The sequence below is a fragment of the Synchiropus splendidus genome, chromosome 2 (genome assembly GCF_027744825.2).
Source record: "Synchiropus splendidus isolate RoL2022-P1 chromosome 2, RoL_Sspl_1.0, whole genome shotgun sequence".
Lineage (NCBI taxonomy): Eukaryota > Metazoa > Chordata > Actinopteri > Syngnathiformes > Callionymidae > Synchiropus > Synchiropus splendidus.
Window position 1 is genome coordinate 34120030 of NC_071335.1, and position 24878 is coordinate 34144907.

Sequence of the window (24878 nt, forward strand, 5' to 3'; positions counted from 1 at the left end):
ACACACACACACACACACACACCGCATTGGATTCAGTGATAATTCCTTATTAAAATGTATTCCGTGAAATACATTGCAAACAGTTGAAGAAACCTGGTGAGCAGCCCTCACTCGTCTACAAGACTGGGCCCTTGTGTCCGCCACACACCACCATCAGACTCTGTCCAGGCCCCATGTGGAGCAAGACAAAAGAATGGAAGGATACAGAGAAATGAAAAACATTGAATATAAAACATAGACATGGAACAGCACACAAAACAGTAAAGGGCTTGATCAGTAATGAAAAGATTAATGTGTTTTCCTCCTCTTTTTTTCTGGGCATTCCAACATTTAATTTTAATAATGAATAAATTAACATTTATCAACTAATATTTAATAAAACATTCTGAAAAAGCCTCAACTAGAAAGAGTCACATGGCCTTCCATTAAACGTGAAGTGACTTAGCTACAGTTTAAAGTGATGGAAAATCTAAATTACCATCTTAAACAAAAATAGCTTGTTCGTGAAAAATGATATTAAAACATGTGTCATCTTGCTAAGACATTTTGCCTCCCCACTACTGCAGTCCTATGATCTCTTTCACTATGACCTACATTACAGTAGTTTCTCACAATTCACATTGATCATTTGCTTCATGTCTGCAGGAGGAGGATTCGGACTGACAGCACCTTCCTGGAACATGTGCTTCCTAATGTGCCGTGCTCTGTCTGGGAAACGCTCTGATATTCTTGCTTTACTTCATTGGAAGGTATTGGGCCAAAACGGTCAGACATGAACCTGACCCACTAGAAACATCACTTTGCATGTGACTTTTTTGAAAAAATAATGCATTTCTGCTCCAGAGGAAATGTAGTGCATAAAACTACAGCTAAAAAAGCAGATTTTGGACACTACTCATGTTCATTCCACTCATGAACTCTGCTTTAAATACACTGTAAAAGGTGTAAATGAAGCATTATGAGGTAATAATCCTGTACGCCTGCAGTGGCATCTGTCCCTCGATCTTTTGGGCGGGTTACGTGAACAAACTTGACACGCCTTCCTGTGATGTTGTTGTCCAATACAGCTCTTCAGGTAGGCCGACTTGGAAAACTAAATGCATGAACATTGTTCCTTCACATTCTGTGTACGGCCATGTTTTACCTTGCTAACACTGTAGATGACTGGTGAAGCGTAGAAAAATCTAATAGGACCCTTTAAATGAAAAATAACCGACGAGCGTTTGAGGAAGTTTGAGAATCTCTGCAGCCCTCAGGTCCTCACAGGGCTCACTGATACGGAACATGAGCGCAAATTGGGTGTGTGTATCTGTTTTAACATCAGGCGCAATTTCAGTACAGGGAGGAAAACAGCAGTCGTGGAAACAAGAAGCCATGAAAATAAAGTGATGCTTGTCTCTCTTGTTAGTTGGCTGTCGTGCCCGTCCAAACCCTGTCGGCTACCGTTTCTCCAATTCATTTCTCATTTCTCCACTGCAACTTTTATAAGAGATAAAAACCCCTGCGGCTTCAGCGCCAAATTGCAAGGCACCACATCACATCATCATTAACAACATTGTTGAAATGAATCATCTCGGAGAATTGTCCCGCTCAGTCGTGTTGCGCTTGTTGTCAGGTGAACCCTTAGCAACAGCAGGGACTACATCCCAATTACACGTCTGCAGAGCCAGGGAAGAAGCGGCACCATTTACCAGGCTACCTGCCATGCTAATTGGTCGTGTTCAATATCTATGCTTCAGACAAATTCCTCAGAGGTTTTCCAGGTAGTCACTGGGTTACATATTTGTGGAAACACTGATCAATACACAGGCCAAAGAGCTGGTGTTTTAACAAACTGTTTTCCCCACTCAGTTTTAGAGGATTTTGTTTTGGTCAATCTTTTTTTTTTCCATGCTGAAAAACAGATTCATTGAGTTGGTTTGTGCGGAAAAAAATGGTAAAAAATTAATCAATTTAAAGCAACACTTTTTTTATGTTTTGACATTTTCGTTTGAAAAGGAAAATTGAATGAAGGAATTATACATGGCTCTTGAACTCTTGCTGCTCTGTGTGAACTTCACATACATATACACACATATCGCTCATCTTTAGCCGGTAACTGCTCCCCCCAGAGCACTTCTGAATTTTCATGAATCATATTTATAGAATGCTCATTCAGACCATATTTATGCCTCTATTACCTCGGCCATTAAAAGCCTTTACATGTGGATCATCATTAATCCTTGAAGACATTACCCGCCACTTTAACATTGAAATTCAAGTGGCGTTCCATTCTGTGCTGTTGCTTTAATTGTTTTTTTTAATCAGAAAATGTGAGACATGAAAGCCTTGGTTCTCAGGTGGGGACTGTTTTCCTGACACAGGATGAAATCAACACAAATCCACAACAACATGCAATTACAGCAAAATGCTGACAAACACAATTGCTGAACAAACTGCTGATGTTTCTATCTGATATTATGCTCCTTTGCTGGGTGGCGTGTCGCACGAGGCGTTCAGTTTCCTTCGTTCTTTGTTGAATCAGGATTGCAACTCTGGTGCTACATAGTTCAAATGGGATCTTTTTTTAGTGACAATTGTTGAATTCAACCTGATGTTAAACAGAGCCACTCGCCCCACTTGCCTCAAGGTGCGGCCCTAGATTCAATGGGAGAGTTTGTGAAAACACAAGCAAGAAAACAAGGTGCTATAAATGCTTGATGTGAACCAAAAGGGGTCTGGCTCAGGGCAGTCTGCGGGAGAGATGCCATTACAAGGGTAACTACCCAGTCCGTACTAACCCAGATGGCACAGTGAAAATCTCCCAGCTGCGATGGGAGGCCTCGAAAGGAGAGCAGCTGAGGAGGTAGTGACAGCCCTCAAGCATGTGGATACTGTGGGACGTACAACATGGAAGACTGGACCCAAGCCTCAGCTGCTGAAGGACGAGTGGACAAGGTGAAGCACCAGGAGGAAGACATTACTTGGGCCATTGTGGTGTCACTTGGGAAGCAAGGACCAGGTGGCACGGAGTGGAGGAAAGTAAGTTGAGCATGGAATCCAAGCAGCTCACTTTCAATATCAGGGCAGCGTATGATGTCTTTTATTACCTCTGAAACTCCAGCAGTGGCACATTCTACCTGGGAGTGGGGTGTGTCTTTTTAGGACCACGATGCCTGGCAGCACAACCGGGTTTTAAAGAGTCTTGCCGCCACCTTTGAGTTCAAGTGAGTGAGGGAAACAAGAGCACATCCATAAAAGCAGAGCCTCACTGCCTTCATGCAGTGACTGGAAAATGCGGGCAGATGTTGGTCAAGGCCTTATATGGCCTTGCTGCCACCACCCTCAAGACCTGACCTGGTATTCTGGTCCCCATCGGCCAATAACGTACTGTTCGTACTGGGAAGATTCTGGCATATGAAAGGAAGCACCTAGGGTATAAGCTTGCGGCGGAAACACAACAACGTGGCTGCAAGGATTTGTTACATTGCGTCAATGGCTTTGGTTGAAGCGGACGGACACCTGCTGGGCCTCAAGCAGCAGTTAGGGGTGACACAGAGGGGGTGCTTCAGGGACGACTGAGCCCTCTGTTGAGCCCTCTAAATGCTGATGGAGAGGGGTGCACAGTTGAAAACCTAAAAACTACCACAAACACATACAGGCAGTGAAAGTTTTCCTCAGTCTGTTTACATATATCCTGTGGTGACATATTTCCTTTCCAGGGTGTCCCCTGTTTTTCACCTGCCGTGGCTGGAAGACGCTCCCAGCTCCTCCCCTCTTGCTGTCAGAGCAGCAGTCACCATGGCCTGACCTCTTCTTGGGCTCTCCAGCCTGACCTAACTGACACCAGTGATGATCCACTCACTTGAACTGTGACATCTGACGTTGTCCTCCACTCATACTGCACAGCAAAATAACTCATCTAAATCCCGTCATGGCAGCAAATGCCACATAAAGCCATGATACTTGTTGAACTAATGACTCTCGCTTCACGTTTTGTCAAACCGTTTTGACCCCAATTACCAGAACCGAGATGCAACAGAACATAGCAAGTGGGTAGATGATAGCTATATTGTTGCTTTACACACTAACAGAAAATGTGTGTCATCATAATTTCAAATCGGAAGACGTTTGTGTGACACTGAGGGTTCAGATCTGCCTGATAATTCCGCACTAAACTAAAGCGCTGACAGCTGATTCTGTTATATCCGGGCAGCAGCAGCAAAAGAAAACAGTTCATATCATGCAGAAAACAGAAATGTCTTGGAAAAGCGCAGCCATAATCAGGATGGAAGCTGCGTTGAGAGAGTGAGAGGAACGTTTCATGAATATTTCAGATATAAAACACGACACGTTCCTCGTAAAAACATTCATTTGAGTCCAAGCAGCTGGGGTTTGCAGAACATCAGCTATAATGTAAAATGTCCCTGCAGGGTTCTCTGTTGTCAAGGACAACAGCATGCTGTGCTGTCTCTCAGCGTCTTTAACAGACACAGCGATTTAGATGCAGCCCCTTGTGTATAAGCAATGTTTTGTCATCTGCAGCAATATTATTTCCACCATAAAGGTCCTCCGTGCACTCACAGGCTTTTGACTGATCTTCAAGAAACAAGCAAACATACTTTTGCATTTGCTCCTTAGTTTTTTTCTCTCTGTTTTTTTAAGAAATTACCATTATTTTTAACCCTCTATTCTGATTTCCTGGTCTTGGACACTCATTCATTTCCTGCAACTAATGCCTCATGACCAGACCAGGGACTCTCTGCACAGGAGCCTTGTCCATCTCTGGGCTGGTACAGTCCACGTGCAGTTTAGGTCTTCAGCTACACAAGCATGAGGTGACGTACGAACCCGACATGGTTGGCATCACATCCAGCGTTGCAGCAAGGTGGCGCCCATCTTACTCTGAGTTGCAACAACTAGTCAACACAGTCGACCATTAAATTGGTCGCTGGTGACTTCATGAGTCGACTAGTCATGACATCATCGCACTAAGCCGAGGCTATGGCACCACCGTGACCCGAACCATGGAAAGAATGGGAGCGTTTCACATCTTTAAATTCACATTTTAAGCACTATAGGAATGTTTACTATGATCAAATTGATTCAATGATTCAAATATTCACAATACTACAATAAGATGTGTTGGCCAGTTGGACTACCAAAGCTACATTATTTTTTCTTTTTTTTCTTTTTTTGTGAATTGAAACTTTTCAGCTTTAAATCCTGCATTTTCAACTTAATCTAGATTTTGAATATTTTCGCCCTCAAGTGAACTGTTGGCAAACTTGAATATCCCATTCGAAGGTGCTGTCGTGCTATCACACCATACTACGTTGGTGTTGAAGACCCTTCGAAGCTTTTGTGCGGGGATATTGTACATCTTTTGTAGTTCATTTCATGCTTTGGAAGGTTCAGGAAACGTTATTGTTCTTGTGGTTAGCATTTAGCTAGTGCTAGAAATATGAGTGTGTGTGATGTTAGCCGGATGTTAATACTGCTTTCTTTGTTTTTTCTGTTTTTCACTTTCTAAATATTAAAAAACGTGTGGATTTGGAACCAGTTGTGACGCTGGGACAGACTAAAGCTGGCTGTCAACCTATAAAGGATCATAGTGACAACAGAACAGGTGCTAAAAAAATGAATAAATATATTGCTTCTGTTTCTAGAGATAACTGACTCAGATTTTATGTTATATGATTTTACAATTTTTGAGAAAAATCCAGTCCTGCAAAACCACAGAACAAATAAGAAAAAAATGTCAAGATTTCCCTTGATAAGATCAAAAATAATATTCCCCTTGTGTTTAACCAAGGAGAAGGAATTTTATCTTATATCTCACATTCATTGGAACAATTATTAACCAGCCATTTAAAATGTAAACAAGCCAGAACGAGACATTTCTGCATTGCGGTTTACAAACAGACTCCCTCCATAACTACAGAGTGCTTTCAAGACCAAACAGGAAGTGAAAAAAATGAAGAAAGGGTCAGATAGTTTAGCTTTATCAGGAAATCCAGTTTAGCAAACCTAGCAACACAAGGTTAGAGCAGAACAGGGCGGCCTACACCAGTGGAAGTTCCAAAGTCAGAAGAACAACTATGCTATTACAGAAAACAATTTAGTTGGGATTATTCAGCTGTTTTCTGCCACCACTTCAATTTGCTGTCTGTGGCAACGAAAGCCTTCAACAAGACGTTCTGAACTTGACACATGTCGCCAGTCTTCATTGGCCTGTGGATCTTTTTTTTTTTTTTTTATCAGCCATGAGGAAATGCCAGACTTCAGTTCACACTTGTTGACAGTGTTACACAAGAGGAAAGTGACTTGTAAGCATGAAAATGCCCCGGAGGTATGTTCTCTTTCTGCGCCGTCTGTGAATTACCTGTCAGCACCACTCAGCATGAGCGGCGCTGACAGCAGCGTCTGCATGTGTAGGAACCTTGCTTCAGTGAGACATAGGAAGACGTACGTTTGAAGAGTGTTCATAGGTGGGTGAACTGCCTTGACTCAAATATATTCTATCATTGAAATACGGAGAAGAAAAGTGAAATTCATGCTTTGGACTTGTAAAAGTTACATGCAGCCTTCAGATTTTAATAATAAAAAAAAATAATCTTGAAGTCACCAGTGTTTTGTATTTGCCCCAAAATGAGCTCTGCTGAGCTTTGAGACTCTGACAAACACGCCCCGGCAGTTCTGCATCAGGGAGTCCCATAGTCACGACTGGGCCTCGACTTGACCCATGGCCAAGAGGCTAAGAGACAGTGGGACGGACAGGGGGGTGGGGGGCATGGTGGAGGAGCACTACATTTCAGAATTAGTCACTGTGCATCAAACTGAAGCCTGGGAGACTCAAGATTATTTTCATCTGGAAGAAGTTGTCCTCGTGTTACTCACTCGGCCGCTGAACTGTGTGAGAAAATGTCATGGCTGCAACATACAGAATCTGACCTCAGAAGTGACTCAGTTGGCTCGTCCGAGCAAGTTCGCGACGAAGAATTTGACATCTAGTGGATTAAATTAAAGTAATACCTTGTCGTGCTTCAGCTTGACTGCGATTTGACGGCGCAGTGTTACAGCCATGAAAAAAAAAAAAAAACAATGAGAGGGAATATCATACGGTATCAGTAAGTCAACATTTAAAGATGGAATAATAGTCTACAAAACACGTGTGGTCCATGCAGAAGAGGTTTTATCGGACGTATTGAAAGGCCAAGTCACATTAATATGACTGCAGTGAAACCATCAATAGACATCGATGAAGCCTGAGGCAGCTGTCGATCTAGATGGTTGGTCCCAAAAAAATAATGCAGCTTTTTGCAGCTCAGGATGTGCTCAAGATGATGCTCAACATCACTGGGTTACTAGACTCGTGCATCAGTGAGAAACCATGAGCAGCTCCAAGAGAGGGGGGTACAGTCAGGGTGTCAAACTCAATCATACCAGGGGTCAAAAGAAAACTCAAATAGGGCAGAACAGTCCATGAGCAGGAGTCCCGGGAGGCTGACTTTAGCATCTTCCTGGGCTGTCTATTAAACAAAAGAAGAATATTTGCCACAAGAAGCTGGATTTTTCAACTTGAATGAATTTAGTATATGACTGAATCAAATGATACATTTAAACATTTTGATACAAACATACATTTTGGCCATATTCAAGTTTTTATATCACCTTATTTAAACTAAAGCTCTTTTAATGTCTTGAAAATATTTGGATAAGAATTTCACTTTGATAAGAATTTCAAGTACATTCAGAGTAGTGGAAACCCTGGCCATTGTGTAGTGAAAAACCTCCCTGAACAGATGATTTTGTTTGCTTGTGTTCAGGGATTCCTCCATGTTTGTTGTTGTTGTTATCATCCCAGCTGCCACGTGTCTTGTGCATCAGTGGGATCAGTGGAGCAGGAACTCCTGCACTTACAGAGGTTCCCTGTTGTTTGGAGAGCAGACTGCTACATTAAAGTCTCACCACTAATTTTAAAATTATATTTGGCTTTGACTTTGATATCAAATTATTCCTGAAACATTTTGACGTTGTTTTGTGTCTCACATTTGGCACAGTGAAGCTGCCTGCTTGTTTATCTGAATGTGATCAGAGGAACAGATTTGCTTTGCTGCCATGTGACCTGTTTGGACCTGTAGTCACTTATATGTGGGCCACCAACTGTTGGTTTGCCACTGCCCAGGCTCAGACATACACTCACCTCATGCTCCATGTTGGACTGGCACTGAGCGATGAGTGAACGGCACAAGCAGGTTCACTGAGGGCAGATAGGCTCCTATGCTTCCATGAAGCCCATCCTACTAAACAAGATCCTTTGGTTCCAAAACAATAGTGAAGAATTCCCACAGATGACAGGGTGACGGGGAAGCGTTAAATGATTCTCGTCCACATCAGACTCTCCAGAGCTACACAACGTGAGACGTAACATCCCTAACAGGAAGTGGCAGCGCTGACCAGCCAACCGTCACTGGGAGCACAGACTGACTGCTGTTGACTCCACCACGCAGACACACTGTTGACACTCGCGCCAAACATGATGAATGATGAATATCAATGCTATTTTTACCTCCTGGCTATTAGCACAAAATGATTCAGGTTAGTGAGACATGTTTGGGTCTGTGTGGGCGCCATGTTGTCAGCTCTAGTTTGACATGATCCCCCGCATCCAAGCGTGGAGTTGTCGGAGCAACAGAATAATAGCTTTGTCTACAGTCATCCAAACACCATTGTCAGTCACTGAGCAGAAACATGAACTAAATAGTGATCTAGAAGTGGAAGTTATATTTTAGCGTTGACATTTGACTTGCCTTGCAAGTTTTGCATGTAAAACACAACTTACCTTACCTTGAAGTATGTTACCACCAGCCTTGAAATAAGATTTCCTGACGAGATGAGGACCTTAACCCAAAACTCAACCCAAAACTGACTGAATTGTTCACTTTACATAGTTAATGGAAAAACATACCCATGTAGTAACAACAAATGCAAACTTATTTTGCTAAAGGTGGCCCTATTATGCTCTTCCTTTAGCTGTAGTGATAGCAATGAAGAAACGTCACCATTATGTGAAAAGAATAAAGCATAATAAAGTTGATCAATTTCCGAGAAATTGCCGAACAATTTCAAATACAGCACACAAAACATTCCATTTTGCCAATTTCTTTTGGCTCCACAACTTGGTGCGTACATATACACACACAAAATTGCATTGATTTCAGTTTTTAGGTCGGATTGGATTAGACTGCCTGCACAAATATTGGGGAAGTGGGAGTGCCCTTGTTGGCCAAAAATTTCCGGGATATCGCACAACATTGTGGATTAGATCTATAAACGTTGTAACAATTTTCTAAGAAATGCACAAAAGAAAGCAGATTATTGAATGAAACTGGGAAGAACTATGAGAAGGAGATGAAATAAGATTGCGCAGACTATAAGAGTTTGCAGCATCTGAGGCGCCTTTTCACAGTGAGTGGATTACAGTAGAATCTGCCGTTATTTACTATTGAACACGCCGTTGTCACTGTTTGAAACTTTCTTGCAATGGAAATGCTCCACTTGAAATGGTCCCCAGACAGTCAGTCTAATGGGCATGCGCTTCATGCATTGCAACAATGGCGGACTTTACAATGCACAAAAAAAAAATGTTTTCTGTGTTGACATGGATCTTTGTAGTCGGAATAAATGTCTGTTCTGGATGAAAAAGCTTCATGTAAACACGTCTTACCTGAAATAGCCCCATTCAATACATCGTCATCATTCAATCCTGCAACCTTCTTGCTACCCACAAGGCTGCCATGTGGCCCATCTCTACTTGTTCCAAATGACATTCCTATTGGATCGGGGGGGTCCATTATGATGATTGTTTGATGTTGTCAGGTGGGCGTCCACGTGCACGCCTGATCCGATAAATGTGAATAATGCGAAACAAATGTATTAAACAAAATACATACCCGAATACATGGAATAATGCTATATTCGTCGCTAGAATGTTCCTCTAGGTATCGGAAGACGGTTTGTTTACCAATGGATCAAGGAAGTGGTGCGGCGGAGGAGTCTTTTCTTCTCCACTCCTGGCTATTAAAGCTTGGCTTGACACTGTGCATGTCAGCGTAGTTTGGTTCAGATGAAATACTAGCTGCATTAGCGTGCACATCTGAATAGAGGGTTTTCATGAGATCGCCGTCCAACCAAATGCGACGGAGAATGGCCCAAAACAACAGAAAAGCTCATGGAAACGAGTTGGGAACACAATGGCATACCAGGATGGACTTGGTCATGTCTGCATCTGGACAGTCTGCCATCAGTTGCATATCCTGACTACCTGTTTTTTTCTTGCCTCGCTCAAATTCGTAGTTCTATGAAGTTTAAAATGTATATCGATTTGTAGACTGTAGAATTGTGACTAATGCTGATCAATCTGAGGGTCATTTGAACATTAAATGTTGAGCTGATAAAAGATATCACTGTATTAAAGTGGCCGATCGTGCATTTCACACCTTGGCTTCACACCTGTGCTACCCATGTAAAAAAAAAAAAAGACAGAAACTATGTGTTAGCAGCTTGTTTCGATGTTTCCACTTCATTTTAATGCGTTTGACCACATGAAATTTCATCTTTAAAAAGAGATCACTTTTCTGATGGCACAGCTGCTCTCGTTTAAGCCGCTGCGCACCAACATGCTAGTTTATATGTTGCGGAAACCCACATTTGAAGTTTGGTATCGGAAAGACTCCAACAAGACGGGCGCATTTTGCCGACAGTGGCAGAAGAAACATGTCTCCAGTGCACCCGTCATTAACATGTTAACATCCAGGTTGGATGACGCACCATGAAAATAGTTTCCCATCACGAAAACAGGGAGGATTTAATCGCTCAATACATTCATTTAAACTGAGGAAAAGGTGCTGATGTAACCGTAAGTGCTGCGGTGACAACACACTAACCACTGAGCTCGCTTGCACTTTGTTGGTGGAATGGTTCGTACTTTGTCTTCAGTGCTGCTGCTGTGTTAGCGTGGCCTGGGACTATTTATCTCAGAGGTTGCTTGTTTCTTAGTCTGTAACACTGTCAAGTTTGAAGAGACACAAGCGCATCAGTCAGTTTCATGAGCCCTCCAAGGGTCAAGGACGTGACGCAGTGCTTCAGTAGACAACGCCACGTAGGAGGACGAGGAGGAGAAAGAACTGCGCTTGCACGTGCACAACTCCACCGTTCATCACACTCAAGTTCAACATCATCTGACAAGAATATGTTTTACTGCCTCTGAATGCGCAGAGCTTTATTCACTTCAGGCGTCACGCCAAAACTACTCAGTTCAGAGGTGGAATTAGCAGCAACGAACAATGTGCATCCCAGAACGCATCCTGAGGACCGAAGGCAAATTGTCCACCTCTGAAGCCGAGGACGTCCTGACGCGTTAAACAAATGGGTGATCACAGTATCTCTGCGCTCACTACACCAAGCAGCAGCAGAATCGTGACATTTGCTGGGCCTGAAGATAGAAATCTTGTGTGCCGGAGATAAAGTCCAGACAAGAGCGAGCAGCAGCCTCAGATAAGAAGGGAGCGCTGCAGTCGTGAGAGTGAGAGATGCACACAGACAAAAGCCTTTAAAATAGATGGCTCGCACATAATGGTGAGCAAAATCGAAAACCATACAATGCTGGCAACCACAGAAAACAGCAGTAAATATCTTCAAATCATCTCTACCTGACTGGAGCAGAAACAGGGTCCAGATTCAATCACTAGTCTTTGGTCTTTTTTTTTTTTTAAAGGTCTGTCTGTATTTTTTCACAGACACCTGAGATGTCGACTTCATTGGTACGCTTCAGTCCAGAGCGTCGGCCCCTCTGGGATCGGACCAGTGAAGGTTAATTTACATGTAAATTATTTTTGGCAACTGTCAGACTCCCACACCATCATCCGGTCGCCTTGTATTGACAAGATGACAGTGACGGACACGTGTTGCGGTGTGAAGCCGACAGTGGCCAAAAGCAGCTACTTAATAAGAGCGCAGGAGAAGGACTGACTTCTGGCTGCAGGTCTTTCTGGATTCACTACTGAAACGCAATAAATCTGGACACTTGTTTATATGTTTTACAACATACCAGCTGCCTCTTTTCATAAAATGTGAGATGGAGAATCATTCAATCTGTCATTGGGAACCTATTTATCACTGATATTCATTGGTCTTGTCCTTATCTTCCAGCTGTGAATCTACCGTCCAACCCTGCGTGCAGCAGGTGCACTCCTCACTGAGGAGGGACAGATGAGGGGCATTTGGTGAGGATGCCCCCCGGACGTCTCCCTGCAGAGATCTTTTGGCCATGTCTGTCAAGGAGGAGGTCACTGGTCAGACCCAGGACACGTGTGAGAGATTATATCTCCCAGCCTGCTGGGGAACACCCCAGAATCCTACCTGAGAAGCAGGTGGAGGTGGTTGGGGAGAGGAGTGTCTGCTGAGAGGAGGGACTGCTGCCCCTGTGACCCCCCCCCCAAAAAAAATGGGTGTATGGATGGATAATTTAACTCTCACATAATACATTCATTATTCACTGATGCATTGAATTGTTCATTAATATTTATGATTTATTTTCTTTTATTTATTTATTTTTGGGTGAATTTTCTCTGCCTTGAATTTGTGTCTTATCTTATTTATATATTCAATATCTTGGCTTAAAATAATATATTTTGTATTTTAACATTTACCTTTGCAATGTTTCAATAAGAGTTTTTTTGTTTACTATCCATGTTTCTTTTTATGATAAAGTATATGCAAATGTAAAAGAAAATGTCAACTTGTCTCACATTGTTTGAGAACAATTTCATTTATTAAATTTTGTTTTGGGAAAACGTTTTTGTTTCAATTCCTTGAGGAAACTTTGAAACTGTAATTTAAAAGTGATGGAGTTTTTTTTCCAAATGCGAAATCCCATTTGTGCCTAGAGAGAGACTAATGCGCGACGCTATTAGGCAAATCCAAATTTGTGCTTTTGGAGCTCCCCATCATTTGGCTGCGTCCCTGCTGATCAGAGCGGCTTCATGGATGACGGATGCCGATGAGGCAGAAAGCGTCTCAAATCTGTGGAATGTCTGACAGAATGTTTATGATCCAGTTAAATCAGGTAGACTTTGTTTGGGTGCTGCGAGAGGGAACATCACAACAAGTCAGATGTGGGATTAATATTTAAAGGCAGAGGGAGTGTCAACAGCAGCAGCAGCATTTAGTCGGCAGCGTGTAGAGCCGCATTCATGATGCCGGGAATCAACACCTCTGGGGGGCTGAGGAAACACAGTCAGACCAGCTCGGTTGTTCTTTGACTGAATGAATGATTAGAATCACGCAGGAGAAAGAATCCGCATCTGGTGCCAAATCATTAAGGCTTCTCTCTATTTAGTGAGCTCACGCTCACATGGGATAAGGAGCACAGGGGGATGAATGCAAACACACTAAACCCACACAGGTTTCTGGCGGCACGACACAAGAATCGCAGCTCAAACATGTTACCATAGAACAGGTCAGAAGCGAGAACAGAAGTGCAAAGTGCGGCCCAGGAGCCACACGCGGTTCTATGGCCCTCAAGAGGTGAATAGTCCAATGGATACTGTGAATTCCTTTGTAAAGCTTAATATAACTATTTATTTTTGTCTTAGATTTAACTGTAGTTTTGCTAAACTGGTACATTTTTTTTGTTTAGTTATATTAATGGGCTTTTAGGCACATGTCATGGTGTAACTACACTTATTTTATAATAATATTTCAGTAATAATACTGTAGTTACATTGATTTTCTTCTGTCCCTCTGCCCATCGGCTTGATGGCCCCTCGCACTACATAATGTGGCCCTATGGGAGGTTTCATTGCGCACTCCTGTACAGCCCTCAGCTAAGCTGTGCAACAGAGAAAAGCCAGAAACATCTTTTTTTGAAGTGACGGTGAAACATTCTGAACTTCTCCGTCTTATGCATGTGTTCAGAAGGTTCCCCTCCGGTTCGCCGTAAAACCAGAGGGCCACATTATAAACTTCTCTGTCTTATGTATGTGTTCAAAAGGGTCCCCTCAGAGACCTGCAATATGAGCTTGTTGGCTTTTCAAGCTTTCAGATTTTTTTTTTTCTTTTGTTAGGACTGTGAGGTGAAACTGGTCCTGTACATACTTTGATGATCAGGGAAGATTTGGTGAAAAAAAAAGAAAAGAAAAGAAAAGCCAAGTCAAAGTCAGTCATCACCAGCTGGTACAGAACGTTTCATGCAGCAGTGGTCGTCCGCCCCTCCAGCCACAGGTCAGTGGTGACTATTGATCCGACCTTTCAGGGCTCCTGCTTATTAAAATCTGGAGCCGAATACTTCCCAGCAGTGATGCGTTTCATGGGACCAGACAAGCGCTGCCATTGATTCCTCATCTTCCTTTGCCTTGCTTGTCACAGCAGCCTTGAATTTATTAGAACATTATTAGCATGTTTTTTTTCCCTCCAATGTTCCTACTTTGTGCATGAACATTTGCATGTCCTTTCATTATTGGTCGCACGGAGCTAGGTGCTGCCGATTGGTTGGATCTGCAGCGGCTCTCTCTCCAAGCACATAAAAGGACGGCGGGTGATCCGCCGCGGAGCAGCAGTGAGTGGAGCATCCACAGAGAGCAGACACCCCAGGAGGTCACCCAGCCGCTCTCCAGAAACTGCTGAAGGCGGTATTATTAAATGCACCATCTGGAGGCCGAGTGAGACTCTTTCTTCTGCACAGATCGACCTGAGCCACAGAAGCATGTCTCTCGAGGTGAAGGAGAAGACCCAGGTGCGACTGGTGTTCCTCGGGGCGGCGGGAGTGGGCAAGACAGCGCTGATCCAACGCTTCCTCCTGGACAAATTCGAACCCAAACACCGGCGAACGGTGGAAGAGCTGCACAGCAAGGAGTATGACATCGGCGGAGTCAAAGTCACCGTTGAGATCTTGGACACCAGCGGCAGCTACTCCTTCCCAGCCATGCGCAAACTCTCCATCCAGAACAGCGACGCCTTCGCTCTGGTGTACGCCGTGGACGACCCCGAGTCCCTGGAGGTGGTGAAGAGTCTTCGGGATGAGATTCTGGAGATCAAGGAGGACAAGTTCACCCCCATCGTGGTGGTGGGGAACAAGGTGGATCAGGAGGAAACGCGGCAGGTGTCCAGCGAGGACGTGCTGTCCACCGTGGAGATGGACTGGAATAACAGTTATGTGGAGGCTTCTGCCAAGGAGAACTCCAACGTGGTGGAGGTGTTCAAGGAGCTCCTGCAGCAAGCCAACCTGCCGAGCCGCCTCAGCCCGGCCCTGCGCCGACGCAGGGAGACCTTCCCCAACGAGGAGAACTTCCGGCCGCCAATGAACAAGACCAACAGCTGCATTCTCTCATGAACTTTGAAGGATGACACGGCAGCTCAGAACCAGGCGTCTCTGACAGTCATTCAGACGGAGCAGTGGTAGACTTGATCCGAGATGCACAGAAGTGAACACAAGAGGACTTCAACTGAATTAATATAAACATGAAGCTGAATTAACTGTAGATATTCATGAGCTTGTGTTGGTGTCAGTATAGATATATATGTATAAATAAACAACCAATGAAAGTCTTGTATTTAACTGTCATGTGCTCTGTCAGATCTGTATCACACATGTAAGTGCACATCATCTCTGTCGATATTTGGTTTTAAACATGCGAGTGTATATTTCTTTTTCTGTACAGTGAATTCAATGCACCGTTTCATATGAAAAAAAAATGCATCACATTTCAAACAATTAAAATAAAAATCATTCACTGTTTTTTTTTTTTTTTACTTGTTTATTTAATAAATCTCATTGTTTGTAAGAAGGCGTCCGGACTGTGAATACTACACTGGTAGAAAACACTGCCACCCAGTGACCACATTAAATTAGCAACAACAGAGGTCATCTGCTCACCATATTGTAAGTAACAAACCTTATTTAACCTTAGAATATTGAATCAGTGGCGAAGTTTACAATTTGTCATATAAGGAACTAATTCATGTATCTCTACTTTTACAAGGAATGTTTGTACCACCGTGACATTTATGGTTCCTTCATCCAGATTTAGATTCTGATTTAAAAACACATTTGTAGCCCACGAACATTTATGCAGCGATGTTACCAGTGAAGTATGTTACTGGGTTTGAGGTTTAAGATTTAAAGAAACCCAGTCATCGTGCTATTGTCTGACGCACTTGGGGTGTGGTCAAGGTCTTCTGTTAAGTAGAACTTGACACTGTGACACTGAGAGTGAGGAAAAAAGCAGATGAAGAAGGAACTGAATAAGATGATGTTAATGCTTTAGTGAGAACAGACTTGACCAGGTGAGGGCAGTGCAACTGTTTCCTGAGGACATTAGACTGAGCTAGTAATCCAGATGTACAAGCTACACACTCCTTCCTGCCAAAGTGCTGGTCACTTTTGCCGCAGCTTTCACTAGTGGTGTGGCGGTTTCTGCGTCCCACAGAGGCCTTTTGGTCGTGGTTTCTGATGCCTGACCTGTTAGCCAAACCTGAACCTGATCCAGCCCCTCAGGGACGTCCTGCACTGCACCACTGCCTGCACCAGTCTGTCCAGGTCAAACTGCTGACCACTGTGAAGCCCGCCACACAGATGTTGGGCACCTGTTATCTTGTTCCACTTCTATTCTGGCTCCAAATCCGCGCCCGCCACTCGAAAATATATTTTTAAAAAAACGTTTTTTTCATTCTGGAGAGATGAATTTCATTCACAGATAAATGCATCTGTAGAAAAAAGCAGTGCCTGGTTCACTTCAGCTTCATCAGATTACACGAAAGTGAGTTTCCTGTTTTGAATTTAAGGAAGTGGCAGAGCAACAGTTGACACAGTTCCTCTTTAAATCTGTAATAAAGATTTTTTCATTTTCTGTGTCGGTTCATTTGTGGAGGAAGGCGCGGCGACGGCGACTGGCGGTCTGGTGAGGTTTCTTGATTTTAAAACAATGTTTTTATGGTGGCTATTCTTAAAACCCCCTCCTCTTCTGTCTGTGCCTCTGGACTTGGTGGAAGCTCCTCAGCAGATGTAATGTTTCTGAGGCGTTTCCAACAAGTTCAGAGTCTCAGGCAAGGTCTCAGCTCTCTCTCAGAGGCTCACGACTGCTCTCATATTTGGTTGAATCAGGTATTGATGTGATAAACATTGTTGGCATGTTGGAACGGCGCTGTGGTTTGAGTTGAACATTACCTTATACTACACTGTACACACTCTCGACACTAAACACACTTGGTTTATTTCAAGAATAGAAATCTGCAGGTGCTTCTGCCTTGAACGAAATGGGTGAGTCACCACGTGTGAGAACACTTCAAGTGGAACTGCAGCTGGAAGCCAGTTCAGAAGAGACACTGAGCCAGTCCAAACTAACCATCATTTCTCCATGGCATTTTTAGTCATGTTCTCTTTTCCAATAAAAACTCTGATGAAACTAAACTACAAGCAAGAACAGGCTTTATTCCCCCAACAGAGTAAATTAATGAAATCATATACAAGATCAAGAATACTTTGATTAGAAGACTTTGTAAACAGTTACTGATTGGACTTGAAGATAAAACACAAGGTCAAGCATTGGTCCTCTGTGTGCTTGGTCACGTGCCACCGACGTGTGAACCAGGTGCGCGGGTCGCCTCAGTCGTCCACGGTGATGTTGCGGAAGAGGTAAGCCATGGACTCGCCGTTGTGGATGCGGCGGATGGCCTCGGCCAGGATCATGCTCACGTCCACCGTTTTGATTTTGGGACACTGCAGTTTCTGCACCTCGTGCGGGACGGTGTTGGTCACCACCACCTGGAGGGTCACACGCCACAAAGTCTGTGGTCAATCCTGCTCTAGTTGTTGAAAACTAAGTGTGATCGATTATCATTTCAGATCTGACAGAGGAGCCAAAGAATGAGACAGGTCTGCACCAACAGCTACTTTCAGTTAGACAAATGTTATGTTATGCTATGCTATGCTATGCTATGCTATGCTACGTTACGTTACGTTACGTTACGTTACGTTACGTTACGTTACGTTACGTTACGCTACGCTATGCTGCCTTTGGCTGTTGCTATAATCTATGCAGAGGTAATAACCACCTCAACCTCAACAACATACCCTTTAATGAAGATTAAATTTTTTCCATTTTTAATTGCATTGTTTGTGTTGCATGAACTGGAAAGTTATTTATCACACACTGCTCTATTCATCTCATCTGAAGTGTAAATAAAAACATTTTCTTAAATAACAACAACAATAATGTAATAATGACAATAATAATAACAACAATAACAATAACAGTAACAATAGTTTTGTTGTTATGATTATTATTATCAACAAAACATGTAATAAAGTCATGATCAACGAGTCAAAGATGAGAACTAACAAATAAAAACGTCGTACCTCGTCGATGGCAGACTCCTCTATGAGCTGGGGGGCCTCAGCAGACAGCAGCCCATGTGTGGCCATGACGTAGATCTTGTACGCTCCTCGCTCTTTCAGGATCTCTGCAGCAGCTACGAAGTCCTCTGCGTCATCGATGATGTCATCCTACAGTATAACAACACAGCTGCAGTTTGACTAATAAATAACTCCTCACTAATGCGCTTCGCGATCACTAGCATTTAGCTGAATAAATCTTGTAAAATTGTGAATTCAAAATCATGTTTATTCTCTTAAAGTCAGAAACATCTTACGACAATGATGGCAATTCTTCCTCCCACGTCCCCAACCACAGTGATCGGTGGCTTCTCCTTCGCCATCATCACTGTGAGGCACAAAAGCAGGGAGGTCAAAACAGAAACGTTTGTGCAGTATGAGCTCACATTATTCAAGATGCAAATCTTGAAAATGAATCCCATCACCGAGCAGATCAGATCAGATTGAATTGACTCACTGGGCAGCTCCAAGCCAGTGTGTCCGGTGGTGGTGCGGGTTTGTGGGGGGGACTGTCTTCCGTCAGCCATGTCTGACTCGGAATGATTGGCCTCGCCGTGCAAAACCGCCAACCCCAGCCGCAGCCTCTCAGCGTAGGACTGAGCTCTGGTTGAGATTATCATACATGAGGGGGAAGTCAAACATCAAACACAGACAGAAAGGTGTGTGTGTAATGACATATAATAAAAAAATACACTGGAAAAACATTCACCTCTTTGCAGCTGCTGGTGACTTGGCTACAATGACAGCGTTCCGGTAGTCAGGTATCTGGCGAGAGACATTTAATATCAAAGCTATTGAATCCAGAGGACAGAGATTATTCTTGTCTTCACCTGATCCTGGATGTACTGGATGAGGAAGGGCGAAGCTCGCAGGTTGTCAACAGGGAAGCTAAAAAAGCCCTGAACTTCCTTCTGATGCAGGTCCATTGTGATGATGTGAGTGAGTCCTGCAAAGCAGATGAGAAGCAATGTGCTTGGATCCGGGGTTCTCTCCACTCATGGGTTCAGTTTACACAGAAGTTCACATTTGTATGTCTGAGTCCAGGCTTGACTTCATTGGAAGTGCATTTTGGGTGGAAGTGAAACGGTGTCATACCAGCTTTGGCCAACATGGAGGCCAGTAGCTTGCAGACAATGGAGCCTCTCTTCCTCATCTTGCACTGTTTGCTGTAGGGAAAGTACGGAATGACTCCAATGATGTTGTTGGCACAAGATGTCTTCAGAGCATATGCCATGATGAGCAGCTCCATGATGGCTGTGTTGACATCTCTGCAAAACAACACAGAGAAAGGGATCAATAACAAACGGACAAATATATATTAACAAAAATCTTTCTCTTTGGCATCTAACAAATATGATTCATCTTAATGTTGGATGAACAACTGGACAGTTATTGTTGTGAGCATATACAAAACCTCATGCATTCTACTGTGTGCTCAAGGCAGGAGTACTAAATATAAATTTGACGATGTAATAAATTATTTTTCATTCCGTTTTGAACTCGTTCCCTGTTATCTGTTGAGTAGCTTTAATTGAAAGAGACATAAAAGGCTGCTCTACAGGAAACACTTTGTGAATATGAAGTTCCCATTCGGGATGGCGATAACCTTTCGTACACAATATACCGCCAAACACAATCTCCACCATTACAATTCAGCATCCTACGATAAATTCAATAAACATGCAGCATATTCGCTGCATTGGACTTGTTCACGTGAACATGATGAGTACGCGACAGCGCTGCGCTCTCCAGCTCTGCGACGTTTGGCAGCCCACACCGGCGTGTGACAGTTGTGGAGAGTGTGGTGGACTTTGGTTCACCGTTGTAGTTTTAAACTTATTTTTAATGCAGGAAACCTTCGATGATGACACTGGTCGACTCTGAGTCTCTGGCTCTGTGTTTATTTTATTAGACGGAGTGGTCCTCATAGGTTTTCTGACGCGGTCGTCTGCCCTGGTTCACATCAACACATGCAGGTCTCCTGCTGTGCTGGCGCCTCAGCGAAACACTGTGGTGAAAATAGTTGGATATCGGACAGAGCTCCGCTCCAGTATTGGCATCCCATATTAGGGTTCACTGATCAGGAACACACTCTCTCAGGCAGCGCTAATGCTACGACCTGGCATTAGTTTGGGACCATCAACAAATTCGAAAGTATTAGTGAAATGAAAAACAACCATTTTAGGAGAGAAAATTGTTTTTCATCACGCAAGACTGGACATGGACTGACAGTTATAATGATTTTGAGAATAGAATATGACTAAATGATCATTTATTCACATACCTAACATTTCTTCAATAACATCTAGGAAATGTGTCCAGTTTAAGTCAAGTGTTAAGAGACATGAGATACAGATGGCTCACTTTAACCCCTAAATAAAGCTGGCAGAGCAGTCTGTCAGACACCAGCGGCGTGTAACACTGAATTTCTCATCTCTTCACTTAGTTAACTATGATATTTAAAAATAAACAAATGATGATGTTGGAGACAAACTCCACTAACAAGTGTCACCATAAAACAGTGTCAAGAGGGACTGTAGTGTCCAACACATGGAATAGAATGAAAATATATTTATAGTCATAATTTTCTTTATCGAAAATTACAACATTTATTGTGATCTTTTTTTTTTTGGTCCATATCGCCCATCCCTAGTTCCCATCATTCATCCGTCTTACTTGGGAATGGTTTGAATGATGAAGATGTCTTGTCCACGGACCGACTCTTCCACATGAACTCTGGTCTCTGTGACAACCAACATGCAGGTTAGCATAGCTCTGAAGTCACAGTGTCAGTTAAAACAATGTCAGGGCAGCATCTCACCAGCGTTCGCCTCCTGATACACCACCGACTTGCCCAACTCCACTCCGAGACGCCTACAGAAAACACAGACGTTAACTCAGCAATAAGTCGACAAAAGCTGGGCGAGGGACAGAAGCATGAAGACACGACCAGGAGTGCAGAGCCTTCCTGACTTTCTATTTGATCAAGAACGTTTTTTTCTAGTCACACATTGCAAAACTTTGCTGATCCCAGAGGTTTTACTTGGCTGCACGTCTTTGGCCACACAGCAAACACAGTCTCTCAGTGCACGCAAGTTTCCACACTCAAGTCACAATTTCATATTTCGCTTATTCGCTTATTGCTTATTGAGTTAACTGGAAAATGCCAAATTTATCACTCATTTTTGTATCTGTTCTAAAGGTAATCTGTTCTAAAAGTAACTCAATGTAATGCTTTCCTCGTGCAGATGTCTTTACTCCAACAACCCAACGTAACAGATAGAGACAAAAACAATCTTTAGAATAATCTCAGAGGCACTTAAAAGGTTCAAAAACAGGCTGAAGGCACAATAACTGTAAACATTAGTGGCCACTCTTGTATTGATAAAGTCTCCCGTACAGTTACATTTAGAACAGATACAAAATGTGTGATCAATTTGCCATTCATCATGAGTAAACCTAGCCCTAACTAATAATAATAATATAATAACAACAATAACAAGTGTTGCGGCTGTTAAAAAGCAGTGACTTAAAAAAGTTTTGAGAGTAAAACTTAATGACGTGGATACACGACAGCTGGAAAATACATACTCTTACGCAGTTTATTATTATTATTATTAGACGTAGTAGTAGTAGCAGTAACAACAATGGAGGAGAGTAAGTATTGATCTTAAACAAACTTCAACGTGCTTCAGACCAGACTGACTCCGATCAGTCAAACCAGCTGAACAGTATTTTATATTTGTATTTCACAATGAAAGATGTCAGCGAAGACAATACATTTCTGAATGACAGATTTTTCTAAAGCACACATCATTCAAACTGTCAGACTAAATGTTGGGGACAAGCAGACATTCACCCGCCGAGCTGATCACGCACCTCATGATGCGTGTGCCTGAGTTAGACGGCCATAGGTCAAAAAGTGGTATGTGTGTGTCAGACACATTAACAGTCACCGTGCACAGCCAAGTGCATCAACCTCCCTGCCTTTTCAGATATTAGAATGGCACGTTTTATCAAAACAAGCAACATATTCACTTATCAAAACACATGAACACATCACTAATGTATATATCCAATGGATTTACACTAGAATTATCATGCTTTATAAATAACAAAATGTAAACAATCGTGGAGATTTGAGTGTTATAACAATTATTTCTTATTGTGCTTTAAATGTCATATGTTTCTTAGGTCAAGTTTAGTCACAAGTCGTGATTTAACGGAGTGTGGCTCACTTTTCGAATAAAGCAGGGTTCATCGCCACTTAGTGTGAGGGCAGTTTAACCACAAAACCGGTGCTGACAGTTGCACACAACCTTTCAGCTCGGTTATGTTCACGATCTTGCGGTTGTTGAGCGCATCAGCAGACCCGATTTAAGCAACACACTAGGTAAACCGCCGGTACGACGTCGTCACTCACTCTGTGATAGTCTTGGCCAACTCCATGCAGGCGGCGGTGGAGTTGGCAGAGAACACACGGTAGCCACCTCTGGAGATGTTCATCTTGGAATAACCATACGACAGCTTCGGAGCGTGGGAGACCAATGACCTATGACCTCCGAAACGCCTTATGGGCATGTTTGTTTACGCTGCCTGGTACACTGCAGAACCTTCCCACCTGGAATTAAAATAGAAGAGACCGTCACAAAACATGAGAGTTGAGATAGGTGCTTGAATTATGGGGGTGGGAGGAGTAGTTTACTAAATAAAAAACAAAATCAATGTACCGAAACAAAAGCCACATGCAACGCTGAGCACCACTCGTGTTTGGAATAGTGTCCCACGTCCTCCTTCAGAACCCATACAGCCTCCTGGCCAGCAGGAAACTGTTCGTAACTGGGGGCTGTGGGGCTCGGTGGCGTAACAAACCAAGCTTCGGCGCCTCCGCGGAATAAAAAGGATATAAAAACAGTGCACTCCGTCAACATGTGAGGCAGCGAAACTTTGGGGAACGAGGGGCAACCGAGACGGAAAAGGCTAGTGGTTGAGCTACAATGGAGACGGCCAATCAGAGGCCGTATAGAGACACGGAGAGGCGTGACGGTTCTGATATTAGCCAATGAAAATCGAATAGTTTGTGACGCCGCCATATCGTGTTTATGGGTGTTGAACCCTGCGAACTACCTGGCAGGAAGTCGTGGCTGAGCAGAAATGAAAACCAAACTCGTGATCGATTGTTCAGTTCTTGTTCTCTGGGGGCGAAATGTCGTTTTTGTATTTTTTGTCTTTCCATTGCTCAACAAATAAACTCCATTTAATCTGCAGGCAAGTGTTCATTCAGTTTATAGTTGTACACGAATATAGTAAATACCTGCGGTCTACAAATATCTTTGTTATGTTCTCAGTTATCTGAGATTATAGTGCCTTTTAAGCTGTGTATTATTTTCACTCATATCGTTTGCCCGTTGTGGCTGTCGTTTGTAAAAGTCATAAAAATGGTGCAGATCACCAAAGGACCACTAGAGGACGCCAGAGCTCAACTGTTTCAAACCGTCCAATGAAAGCTGTTGCCGTTCGCTGTGTTTAGTTTGAATTCTACAAACATCTCCGTGGAAAAAAGCAGGCGGTTGAATCATCTCTTCATCCTTCCCAGATCATAAAGGAGTGAGCGACACTTGACTTGACAGTCTAGTCAAAGCTTGAACTGACATTCCCATCTGTGGATGAAAGTAGTGGATGTGACATGACTAGATCCAAAGACTGAAGTGAAAAGCTTCACAAGGAACCAAGTAGAGGTGCCTTCGGTAATATTCGGATCGAACGCAATGATGGTGTAACATATTCTTTCATCACCCACGAAGACTGTCGCTCTCTCCAAGGACAACAAACACTACTTTGAAAGGAGAAATCTCAGTGGTGGCTCTTTTGTTCACACGCAGCCATCAATGCAGCAAATAACAATGTGATGAAACAAAGTGTAACACAAAACCAAAAAATAGAAAAAAAGTAAAGTAATCATTAATGTGGAATCCATAATTAGAGCACACATAATCCAGTTAGGATATTATGAGGCCATACAATAAATAAAAAAAAACATATCCCTTCAAACAAGATTTTAAAAGTTCCTACACATAAAATAAGTTTCTGAACAACTTTACAACAACAACAATGGCTTCCAATCTCAGTCAGCTATAACTGTATAATTATTCTTGTTTATTTTATTTATAATTTTCTTAAGGGGTACTTAAAAAATTGACTTCAATGACAAATAAAAAATAAAAAAAATATTGATATTTTTCTGTGGATATTATGACGGTGATTTCTTGTAATCTAATCTAGTCTTGTCATCTTCTCCCACATTTTCCCTCCATGATCCTTTTTTCTGTGCTCTTCCTCACGCCTCCTTAGTCACCTCTAAATAAATGACAGTTCAAGATGGGCAGGAGTACAAAAGCCATCCTGACGTATGGTCATGAAGCCTCGATACAGATGAGAAGAATCA

At 42.9% G+C, this 24878-nt stretch overlaps 2 protein-coding genes across 2 annotated transcripts; one reads left to right on the forward strand and one right to left on the reverse strand.

Annotated features, from left to right (window-relative positions):
• The first annotated feature begins 14605 nt into the window (after positions 1 to 14605).
• Positions 14606 to 15765, forward strand: LOC128754517 (GTP-binding protein Rhes-like). The gene has a single exon (XM_053857202.1). It carries the CDS (start codon positions 14747 to 14749, stop codon positions 15371 to 15373), a length of 627 nt encoding a protein of 208 aa, XP_053713177.1. The 5' UTR covers positions 14606 to 14746; the 3' UTR covers positions 15374 to 15765.
• A 1696-nt stretch (positions 15766 to 17461) lies between these two features.
• Positions 17462 to 23399, reverse strand: LOC128753885 (phosphoribosyl pyrophosphate synthase-associated protein 1-like). Its single transcript, XM_053856048.1, has 11 exons — positions 23164 to 23399; positions 22857 to 23054; positions 21255 to 21307; positions 21110 to 21176; positions 19529 to 19701; positions 19264 to 19379; positions 19143 to 19198; positions 18891 to 19036; positions 18691 to 18761; positions 18398 to 18544; positions 17462 to 17803 (listed from the first exon to the last, which is right to left on the reverse strand). The coding sequence occupies exons 2-11, from the start codon at positions 23012 to 23014 to the stop codon at positions 17645 to 17647; spliced, it is 1146 nt and encodes a 381-aa protein (XP_053712023.1). The 5' UTR covers positions 23015 to 23054; positions 23164 to 23399; the 3' UTR covers positions 17462 to 17644.
• Between the last annotated feature and the right edge of the window lie 1479 nt (positions 23400 to 24878).

Excerpts from the sequence above, each read along its gene's own strand:
- LOC128754517 (XM_053857202.1), top strand. The coding sequence starts at position 14,747 with ATGTCTCTCGAGGTGAAGGAGAAGACCCAGGTGCGACTGGTGTTCCTC.
- LOC128753885 (XM_053856048.1), bottom strand. The coding sequence starts at position 23,014 with ATGCCCATAAGGCGTTTCGGAGGTCATAGGTCATTGGTCTCCCACGCT. Across the intron at positions 19,037-19,142 it reads TCACCAGCAGCTGCAAAGAG|AGCTCAGTCCTACGCTGAGA; the intron begins GTGAATGTTTTT and ends AATCTCAACCAG. Across the intron at positions 17,804-18,397 it reads AGGAGTCTGCCATCGACGAG|GTGGTGGTGACCAACACCGT; the intron begins GTACGACGTTTT and ends GTGACCCTCCAG.